Source organism: Acanthochromis polyacanthus, chromosome 14 (genome assembly GCF_021347895.1).
Source record: "Acanthochromis polyacanthus isolate Apoly-LR-REF ecotype Palm Island chromosome 14, KAUST_Apoly_ChrSc, whole genome shotgun sequence".
Lineage (NCBI taxonomy): Eukaryota > Metazoa > Chordata > Actinopteri > Pomacentridae > Acanthochromis > Acanthochromis polyacanthus.
Genome location: NC_067126.1, coordinates 6,956,255 through 6,967,338, shown reverse-complemented (window position 1 = coordinate 6,967,338; position 11,084 = coordinate 6,956,255). Strand labels below are relative to the sequence as shown.

The following is an 11,084-nucleotide window of genomic DNA, read 5'->3' as shown; positions in this document are numbered from 1 at the left end:
CTGTTCTGCACAGAATTAAGGCAAACCAAGCAGGGAAGACAGCTGTTTGGAGGTTTATCTGAAGGCGGCAACATCACAGACAAGGTTAGTTATGAGATGTTTGCAAAGCGGTTTAAACGTTTGGTTGAATGTCTGCACAGGATTTTCAGATGTTTGTGGAAAAATTGACTGAGTAGATCATCAAACTGTCCCAAAGTGTCAAATTCACTTCAAAAAGAAGCAGAAGAGAGTTGAAATGATCCCATTCCTTCAGTTTTTCAGTGACTTTTGTGTCATTTTAATGATAAATCATGACTATTTTGCAGGGGGGCACCATCACTGTATCCTGGGCTCAGCTGCATCCAAGACTACTGAACTGTGGCTGGTTTAAAGAAATACAAAGAAGCCACACAATTAAATAGATAAAGAAATGAATGTATAAATAAAGACATATTTGGCAAAAAGGGTGCCAGAAAAATATGATAAAATTTGATGGAAAACAGGGATAAAATGGTGAAATTTAGCTGATTAAAATATGATAAAATGGTATAACTTTACAGTCAAACATTGTAAAAAAAAAACCAAAAACTACAGTACGGATTTCTGATGCGCACATTATATTCAGTTATTTCTTTCTTCTGTTATTTAATAAGGTTATATCTGTAATTTAACAAAACGTGAAACACCTATAAATTATTAGAAAAATTTACTGAAACAAAATACTTTTTCAGTCTTTAACGCACATATTTTTTCACCTACACTGTACTACATAGATTTGCAGCGTTTCCAGGTAGAGAGCAAAAAAAGACGATAATAAAGGAGGAAATTGTGGAACTTGGCAACCCAGCAGATCCTCTGAAGGGCTGATCTATAACTGAGCTTTAACAGAAATGTCTGCATGATGTTTTTAGCAGCATCACTGTGATATTTTTCTGACAGATGACCGATGGAGCCTCGTCATACTTTAAAATCTGAGTCCAGCAGTCAGATCGGCCTCATGAATGTGTGCTAAAATGAATTCCTGTTCAGCAGCAGCAGCAGCAGCAGCTCTGTAACCTTGGCAGGACACATGACAGCAGCTCCAGTCCCAGAGGACGCAAAGTGAAAGAAGAGGCGTCTGCTGGGACCGAAGCTGCAGCCCGACGGTCCTGATGTGGAGAAAATCAGAGTTCAGGACTAAAACGGCAGCAAAAGAGGAAAAATATAGAATAAAGTCATGATTGCATGTTTTGTAAGCAGCTTTGTATGTCTACAACTTGTCAAAATATGAGGAAATGCAAAAACACTGAAGGTTGGATGTGGTGGAATCAGAAGTGGACATCTGGCGCCTCCTGCTGGACGTTTACAGCAAATACAGCAGTTTAGTTAAAGTATAAATACTGCAGTTTTTTGTTGCTTTGTAAGTTTTTAATGACATTTTTTGTCTCCTTTTGTTTTGTGTCATTTGTCTCATATTATTTCTTTTATTTCATTTTATTTTGTCGTTTTGTGCCTTAGTTCTGTGATATTTTCTCATGTTTCTGTTGTTTTCAAATTCAAATAAATGAAAACAAATAAACCAAAGTAAATATATATCTGCATGTAAGTACTTCTCTGGATCATCTACAACTGCACCACATTCTGACTGCTGGATGTTGCTTTGGTTGTTCTGATTTTAACTGGATTCAAAGTTTCTGCAGGTTACAGTAGCTTCATACTTCACTGATCCTTTGCAGGGAGTGATGTTGTTGTAACAGCTACAGTCACATTATAAGGACACATCATGTGCTGAACAGAAAACATTTGAGTACAGAATCTATTTGCAGAGGTGCCAAATACACTGAAACTCTGAAGATGTGTGGAAAACAGTGTGCAAAAATGTACTACAACAAGCATGTCCACCAGATGGCGCTGTGACCGAGAGTGTATTTTGGCCTGTGGATCTGATCGTAAAGTTTTGTGCACATTGGAGCATGTGCAGGTTAGTTACAGAGCATTTCCTGTCCATCCAACAGGTGGCGCTATCACTCTGACAGTGCATTGGTCTGTGGATTCTTCAAAGCTGGACTCTGATCACACATTTAAAGTCTGAGTCAGACTGGAGCGTGCAGAGGACAGGTACACAGCAGCTGATGTTTCATGGCCAACAGTCAAAATCCAGCGTAGTTAAAGCATTTGTAGTAAAAGTAGTCAAGCACACAGGCTTCAGGCAGGTAAAGTATCAGAATAAAAAGCACACAAATATTATCAGCTTCAAGTAGTTCAAGTATTAGTAGTGAAAGCAAAAAACGGATTTTTAGCTTCATCTAGTTCAAGTATTAGTAGTACAAGTACAGAAGTATTATTAGCTTTATGTGATTAAAGTTTTAGAAGTAAAGGTACTGAAATATTTTTAGCTCCATGTAGTTAAAGTATCAGAAGTAGAAATACTCCAGTATTTTAGCACCATGTATTTAAAGTATCAGGAGCAAAAGTACACACGTATTATCAGCTTCACATAAAGTATTAATAGTATAAGCACACAAGTATCAGCTTCATGTAGTTAAAGCTTAAGCAGCTTTATGTGGTTGAAGTTTTAGTAGTAAAAGTACTAAAGTATTTTCAGCTTTGTGTATGTAAAGTATCAGCAGTAAACAAGTGAAATTGTAAAAAATAATACTAATACTTTATGAGTATTTTAGTCGATATAACGTCAGAGCTTTGATGTCAGAACAGTGAAAAATGTTGATCTGTGTTTTTAAGGTCAAGAGGATTTTCAGTCACCAGAAACCAGAAAAAAACTCATTTAATACATTAGAAGGAAAGTATTTTTACTCAGACTGATTAATCAACTACCAAAATAGTGGATTAATTGATTAATGGCTTCATCAAGTCCACTGATCGCTGCAGCATCAGTGAAAGACAATCGTGTATTTTTAAAATTAGAACATCTGAATGTGAGAAGTAGCTGCATCTATGAGCTAAATGTGGTCCAGTAGATAATGAAGCACGTCAAGAGTAATGAACTAAAAGCAGAAGCTGACCAACGATGAGGCCTCAGACTCTATCATCAGCTCAGTTCTGCTCAGCTGATCTGACCAACATCACGACTGCTTCTGCAAAAAAAAAAAAAAAGTCATATGTCTGGATCTGATCAACAAAAACATGTTTGGTCTGTCACACAATAAAATCTTTTCATCTGCTCTGGCCTCCAGGAAAACTCCATCAGCAGAAGTTTTTAAACCTTTTCTCTGAAGGTTTGTGCTACTGAGAACCAGTTTAATTACACAATGACTCTGTGGTGAACAAACAGCCCTGAGAAGTTCCACATCCTGGTAATCAGGTTCACTCAGCAAACAAACAACATTCCTGCAGCTAAGCCTTCTAAAGCCCTACCAAACTCCGTTCAAAATCTGCCAGTTTTAAACACAAACTAAAACTCCATTCAAGAACCTGCAAATTTAATAATGTCAGCTAAAGGCATAAACTCCAATTAAGTTTAAACACGTATCAGACTCCTACAAACTGAACAATATAAGCTAAAACATACAAACTCCATTCAGTACCAAACTCCATTCAAAAATCTTCAAATTTGGATGTAGGCCAAAGACATAAACTCCATTTAAGCATCTACCAGTGTTAAATACATACCAAATCTGTTCAGAAATCTACCAGTTTAATGTCAGCTAAAGATGTACCAAATGCCATAAGCAATGTAATGTATAATATAATGTAATAAAATATATATAGAATATATAAATATAAATGTAATATATAATAATGTAATTCAATATAAACTCTATTCAAACGACCTAAATCACCGACCAAACTCCATTCAAGAATCTACTAATTTAATGTAAATGTCAGATATTCCACATTAGGAGCAGCAGCTTCTGTTTAAGGCTGTTCTTCTGTGCGTAAAATGATAAAATCTGCATTCATGTTGAACTTCTCAGCCAGACGTTGGTTGCAGCTGATGTTTTTACCACAGTTACGGCATATTCCTGCTGTTGTGTCATCATCTGACCTCCGTGATTGTTCAGCAGTTGTGGAGGAACTCGCTCTCTGCAGAATTTCCACTCCCGTGCAGGGGTTTCCAGTCTGGGCGGAGCCACGCAGCGCAGCAGGAAACTCACTCCGCTGTAGTTTCTCAGTTATTTCTGCAGCCCAACATGTTCCTGCTGCCGGACATAAAAGCAGAGCAGCGGACTGAACTTCATCCTCTAACCAGGAACCTGCCCGGCTGTCCGGATGGCTGTGGCCGTGCTGGTGGACCTGATCCACGGCTGCTGTCCGGAGCGCACCGGCACGTCTCTGCTGGAGGAACCCGACCCGCATGTGTTCCTGCTGTGCGGGAAACTTCACCGCAACAAGTCCGGTTTTCTGAGCAGAAACGTTCAGGTTCTGGACTCGGACTCCACCGCGGAGTGCCTGTTCCGGTTTAAACGGACCCTGGACCGGCTGGACCTGAGCTCGGTTCGGGTTCTGACCACCGCTCGGGGCCGAGAGGTGCTGCTCCGGTACCAGGAGCTGCTGTTCACCGCCGTCTACACCTTTGAGTACCAGCTGAGGCCCGAGCATAGCCTCACCTGTACCGGCTGCGGAGGGTCCGCCCACCCGGTCTCACCTGCAGCCAGAGTCCGTGAAGAAGTGTCCGGGTTCCTGCAGCAGCTGCCGGCGGTGGAGGGAGTCACGGTGCTCAGGTCCACTCTGATCCCAGGTCAGTTTAACGAAATTAAATTATCTTTAGACATAAACATGCAGGTAAACAGCTTTCCTCATGTAGTCATTAAATTGGTAAATATTTAAATGGACTATGGTACTAGTTTGTCCAAAATTATCATTAAATTAGTTTAAATTTGAATGGACCTTGGTGTTAGTTTATGGCATGTTATTATTAAAATGATATATATTTGAAAGGCTTTTAATATGGGTCCCATTATCATTAAATTGGTGGATATTTAAATAGATGTATCATTAAATGGTATTTATTTGACCAAAATTTGCTATACGTCTGTCCCAAACTATAATTAAACTGGTGAATAGTTGAATGGACCTCGCTATAAGTTTGTTCCACAGTATTAAATGGAGTTTGGTGTGAATTTGTTCCACAGTAATATGACCTTAGTAGGTATTTTAATGGACGTTTTGTCATTATTAATAAATTGGTATATGTTTGATTGTTGGGAATTTAAGTGATTAAATTTGTAGATATTTGCTTGAACTTTGGTATGACTTTGCATCACATTATCATTAACTTGTCACGTATTTGAATGGGCTTTGGTATGATTTGTCTTATAACATCATTAAAATGGTCCATAATGGATTGGAATTTGGCATGTGTTTGTCGCACATAATCAATAAACTGATATATATTTGAATAGAGTTTGGTAGAAGTTCGTCACAACAATACTGGTAGATATTTGACTGGAGTTTGGTATGCATTTCCTCTTTCTGTACTTCTTGGTCGACGCTTAAATTCAGTTTAACTCATTAAAGTCAAAGTTTCAAGCACCATCCCTTCCTGGACATACTTCATATACAAGACAAAATATATACCCACAATGCAGCAGATTAATTCATATATGCAGAAAAAGTGACAATAATTTATTATCGATCTTTTATTTGTGGAGAACTCACACCAACCTACGTGCTAATACTTACTAATGAAAGGATAACTTCTATCTACGTCCATTTAGGACTCCACTGGGATAACATAAGAAGACTCTACATCAAACTCCACTCAGTTATCGACAAATTCAACGATGCTTTTCAAATTTAACCTCAGACAGAACACCTTGTATGAAATGATGTTGGATGTACCATAAAATTAGCAGATTTTTGAGCTGGGTTTGGTTCGACTTTATCTCCATTTCTATCTTTTCCCGCTCTTTTTGCCTCAGACTGCTTCGGTCACGGCTTCAGCACTCGTACCGGCGGCATCTCCTACATCCAGACTCTGTCCTCCATGAATCTGTTCAGCAGCAGCCGGAGGAGGGACCCCGTCGCCGTGGTGATGGAGAACCGACGCCGACTGGGCCTCACCGCCGGTTTCCACCCTCGACCGCTCCGTCTGGTCAAGGTGCTGAACTGTTTTTACCCGAGAAACCCAACATCAACCTGCTCCAGGATGTGTTTAACCTCCAGTAAAACTACATCATGACGTGAAGGGACAGTGTTCATGGATTAAAGGTCCAGTACAGGTGTGTTACCACAAAAACAATCTACTTCCCAGTTTAAACAGAACTTTTTACTTTGGTTCCTACAGGTGAACCACGCCAGTGACGTCTGGGTTTTGGGGAAAGCTGAGCCGGAGAGCTACGATTCCATGGTGACCAATCAGACCGGGGTCGTCTTGGCGGCTCCGGGGGCCGACTGCATGCCGATCCTGTTCGCTGACCCGGTTCAGAAGGTCATCGGAGCTGCTCACGCAGGTACATGCTGTATTTATGGAGATACTGGAGAGATAAAGGTCAACAGGTGTGAAAACGATTTGAAAACATTTCTTCTTGTAATTGAAAACCAAGTGTGGCAGGAAAGATAGTAAACTAAAGATAAAGAACAAACTCTGGTGTCAGATTTGACATTAATTCCTGGAGATGTTCAGTTCTACTTTTATTTTGAAAACTAGATCATTTTTTTTCCAGAATAAATAATGCTGTTACTGCCTTCATTGCACCTTTTATTTAGATTTTGCTGCCCCCTACAGGATTTTTCTAGAATATCTGAAAGAAAAAATGTGACAGATTTTAAATGAATTCCTGGAGATGTTCTTTTATTTTGAAAACTGGATCACTCTTCCAGAATAAATGCTGCCATTACTGCCTTTATTTCACCTTTTATTTAGCCTGTGGTGCCCCTGGATGATTCCCCTATAATATCTGAAAGAAAATGTGATATGTAATAGATTAAATGAATTGAATGCATCTAAAAATGTTTAACTTACAGGTTGGAAAGGGACCCTGATGGGGGTTGCCATGGCGACTGTGGATGCCATGGTGACAGGATTCGGTTGCCGGTTGAGCGACATCGTGGTGGCGGTGGGACCGTCGGTGGGAGTTTGTTGCTTCACTCTGGAGAGGCAGCAGGCAGTGGACTTCAGCAGCATCCATCCAGACTGTGTTCCTGATCCAGAGTCTGACAAACCGCACGTGGACATCCGCCTCGCCAACAGGTAGCTACTACACAACACAGCAGAAACAGGGTTATTATATGATAAAATATAAAAAAACATGAGGGCGAACCAGTCAGAGTTACAAAATGACAAACTCAGAACACATGCTAAAACTATGAGGGTCTACAGGAATGTTAAACAGATTACATTTTATTTGTTGAGGCCTTAAAAAGTCCTTACTGTGTGTTGTGTGCGTCATTTCCTGTATTTCTTCTGGTAACATGTTGGAAATTAAACATGGAATGGTTAAAATATGTTTTGTTTTTGAGTCCTTCTATATGCAGGTGATTTTTATTCTGTGTTCCCAGAGTTCTCCTGCAGAAAGGCGGCGTTCTACCTGAGAACATCCACGACAACACAATGTCGGACCGTCCCAGCGTGACTCCTTGTACATCCTGTCACCCCGAGAACTTCTTCTCCCACGTCAGAGACGGGCTAAACTTCGGCACTCAGGTGGGCTTCCTGTGGATCAAAGAAACAGAACCAGAACCTGGACCTCCAGCCGGCCGACGGGACGGATGTTAGCTGGACTTTGGTGCTTCGGTTTAGACAATTTTAGAAACAATCACTTCTTTTTTTCTCTTGAATTGAAGCAGAGACACTGTGATTACACAATGATACCAGCAGGCGTCAGTCATGATGCAGCCGAGCTGAGAAAGATAAGAACCATGGATGGGACACTGACACAACTGCTTTTCTCGATGAAACACCTGCAAGATGTGGTTCTAAATCCTCAAAGATTCTTTGGTAGAACAATACAGTTATGTTCTTAGAAGTTCAGACTTCCCTACCTCAGTGCACCAGCGCTGGTTAGAAGCTACCAGTTGTTGGAAGACACATCCAGCATGGTGAAACATCATCCTAGAGTTGATGTTCAGAGTAGAGTGAAAAACACCAAGTTTGTAGAGGTCGTACAAATGTAAATGTTAAATATCTGGAAGGTTTGGAACTTCATTTTTCTCTCTAGTTTTCGTAAAACCTGTAGGCTCTTCAGACAAATTGAAGAAATTCAACTTTAGTTTTTGTCTTTTTCAGGATTTGTGGTCTCGTGACTTTGTAAAACTGCACAAAAGACACATTAGTTCTCTCTGCCTCGAGCCATGATTGTTCTGTTACCATAGAGGTGCAGGACTTTATACTGCAGCAACAATGTGATAAGAACACGAAAAAAACTGCCCAGAAACTGATTGGTTAGCCGAGCTGAGAAAGATAAGAACCATGGGTGGTCCACGAGCTCAGCTGCTTTTCCTGATAAAACACCTGCAAGATTTGGTCTTAAATCCCCAAAGATTCTGTAGTACAGAAATACATTTATGTTAACGGATCAGAACTTCCCTACCTCAGCCCAACAGCGCTGGTTAGAAGCTACCAGTTGTTGGAAGACACATCCAGCATGGTGAAACATCGTTGTAGACTTGATGCGCAGAGTAGAGTGAAAAACACCAAGTTTGTTTAGGTCGGACAAATGTAAATGTTAAATATCTGGATTATTTGGAGCTTATTTTTATCCGTAGTTTTGGCATAACCTATGGACTCTTAGAAAAATGTTGGACAAATTGATTCCAAAATCCCAAATCGGCAAAATTCAACTTTTAGTTTTTGTCTTTTTTAGGATTTGTGGCAGCGTAAGTTTGTAAACTTGAACAAAAGACGTATTTTCGTTTTCTCTGCTTCTAGCCATGATTGTTCTGTTTCCATAGAAGTGCAGGACTTTATATTGCAGTGAAAAATGTGACAGCAGCGGAAAAAAAAAAAAACTGCCCAGAAACTGCTTGGGCAGCTGAGAACCATGGGTGGTCCACTAACTCAGCTGCTTTTCTTGATAAAACACCTGCAAGATTTGGTTCTAAATCCTTAAAAGATTCTAACTTCCCTACCTCAGCTCACCAGCACTTTCTAAAATCTAGGAGTTGTTGGAAGATTCGTCCAGCATGGTGAAACGTCTGTCTAGAGTAGTAGAGTGGGAAACACCAAGCTTGTAAATGTTAGCAGAGTTTGGAGTCTCCTTTATTGTGTCTATTATTGATGACTTAAAAATGTTGTACATCCTAAACCCAAGTTTGTTAGATTTTTGTAAATCAAATAATCAGAGAAATTGTACATTTTAGTTTTTTTTAAGATTTAATACATTATAGCTGTAAAAAATAGCAAAAAAAGTCTGATCTGAAATGCAAACATCGTCTTTTTAGTCTTCTGTGACGATAAAATTTTAGTTTTTTTAAACTGCTGCTTGAATGAAACAACACACACACACTGATTCCTTTCAAAAAATAAAAATCAAAGAAATTCACTTTGTTTTTGTGGATTTATGGTGGTATAACTTTGCTGAAATAAAAACTAGTGGCTCATCTACTGTATATCCTCAGAGTTTAAATTAAGGCTGAAAAATATGCAAGAAAAATTCACATTTCAGTATTATGATTATTAATATGCATTTATTCTCCACTGTAACAAATGTCAGAATTACACACGTGGACAAAATTGTTGGTACCCCTCAGTTAAAGAAGGAAAAACCCACAATTCTCACTGAAATCACTTGAAACTCACAAAAGTAACAATAAATAAAAATTTATTGAAAATTAAATAATCAAAAACAGCCATCACTTTTGAATTGTTGATTAACATAATTATTTAAAAAAGCAAACTAATGAAACAGGCCTGGACAAAAATGATGGTACCTCTATAAAAGATTGAAAACTATTTGACCAGAGTGACATGATTAACTCAGGTGTGTCATTTAATTGACATCACAGGTGTTTCCAAACTCATAATCAGTCAGTCTGCCTATTTAAAGGGAGACAAGTAGTCACCCTGCTGTTTGGTGAAAAGGTGTGTACCACACTGAACATGGACAACAGAAAGCGAAGGAGAGAATTGTCCCAGGACATCCGAAAAAAAATGATAGACAAACATCTTAAAGGTAAAGGCTATAAGACCATCTCTAAACAGCTTGAAGTTCCTGTGACAACAGTGGCTCATATTATTTAGAAGTTCAAGACCCACGGGACAGTAGCCAACCTCCCTGGACGTGGCCGCAAGAGGAAAATTGATGACAAATTGAAGAGACGGATCGTTGGAATTGTATCCAAAGAGCCCAGAGCAACCTCCAAAGAAATTAAAGGTGAACTCCAAGGCCAAGGTACATCAGTGTCAGATTGCACCATTCGTCCTTGTTTGAGCCAAAGTGGACTTCATGGGAGACGACCAAGGAGGACACCACTGCTGAAAAAAACTCATAAAAAAGCCAGACTGGAATTTGCAAAAATGCATGTTGACAAGCCACAAAGCTTCTGGGAGAATGTCCTTTGGACAGATGAGACCAAACTGGAGCTTTTTGGTAAGGCACATCAACTCTATGTTCATAGACTCAAAAACCAAGCATAGGAAGAAAAGAACACTGTCCCTACGGTGAAACATGGAGGAGGCTCAGTAATGTTTTGGGGCTGCTTTGCTGCATCTGGCACAGGGTGTCTTGAAAGTGTGCAAGGTACGATGAAATCTGAAGACTATCAAGGCATTCTGGAGAGAAATGTGCTGCCTAGTGTCAGAAAGCTTGGTCTCAGTCGCAGGTCATGGGTCTTCCAACAGGACAACGATCCAAAACACACAGCCAAAAACACACAAGAATGGCTGAGAGAAAAGCGTTGGACTATTCTAAAGTGGCCTTCTATGAGCCCAGATCTGAATCCCATTGAACATATGTGGAAGGAGCTGAAACATGCCATTTGGAGAAGACACCCATCAAACCTGAGACAACTGGAGCTGTTTGCTCATGAGGAGTGGGCCAAAATACCTGTTGACAGCTGCAGAACGCTCATTGACAAATACAGAAATCGTTTAATTGCAGTGATTGCCTCAAAAGGTTGTGCAACAAAATATTAAGTTATGGGTACCATCATTTTTGTCCAGCCCTATTTCATTAGTTTGTTTTTTTTAAATAATTATGTTAATCAACAATTCAAAAGTGATGGCT

The 11,084-nt window shown here is 39.7% G+C and overlaps 1 protein-coding gene across 1 annotated transcript; it reads left to right on the top strand.

The window, feature by feature from the left end:
• The first annotated feature begins 4,055 nt into the window (after window positions 1–4,055).
• lacc1 (laccase (multicopper oxidoreductase) domain containing 1) lies at window positions 4,056–9,401 on the top strand. Its single transcript, XM_022217602.2, has 5 exons — window positions 4,056–4,657; window positions 5,841–6,019; window positions 6,206–6,371; window positions 6,886–7,111; window positions 7,420–9,401. Exons 1-5 carry the CDS (start codon window positions 4,189–4,191, stop codon window positions 7,634–7,636), a joined length of 1,257 nt encoding a protein of 418 aa, XP_022073294.1. The 5' UTR covers window positions 4,056–4,188; the 3' UTR covers window positions 7,637–9,401.
• The last annotated feature ends 1,683 nt before the right edge of the window (window positions 9,402–11,084 follow it).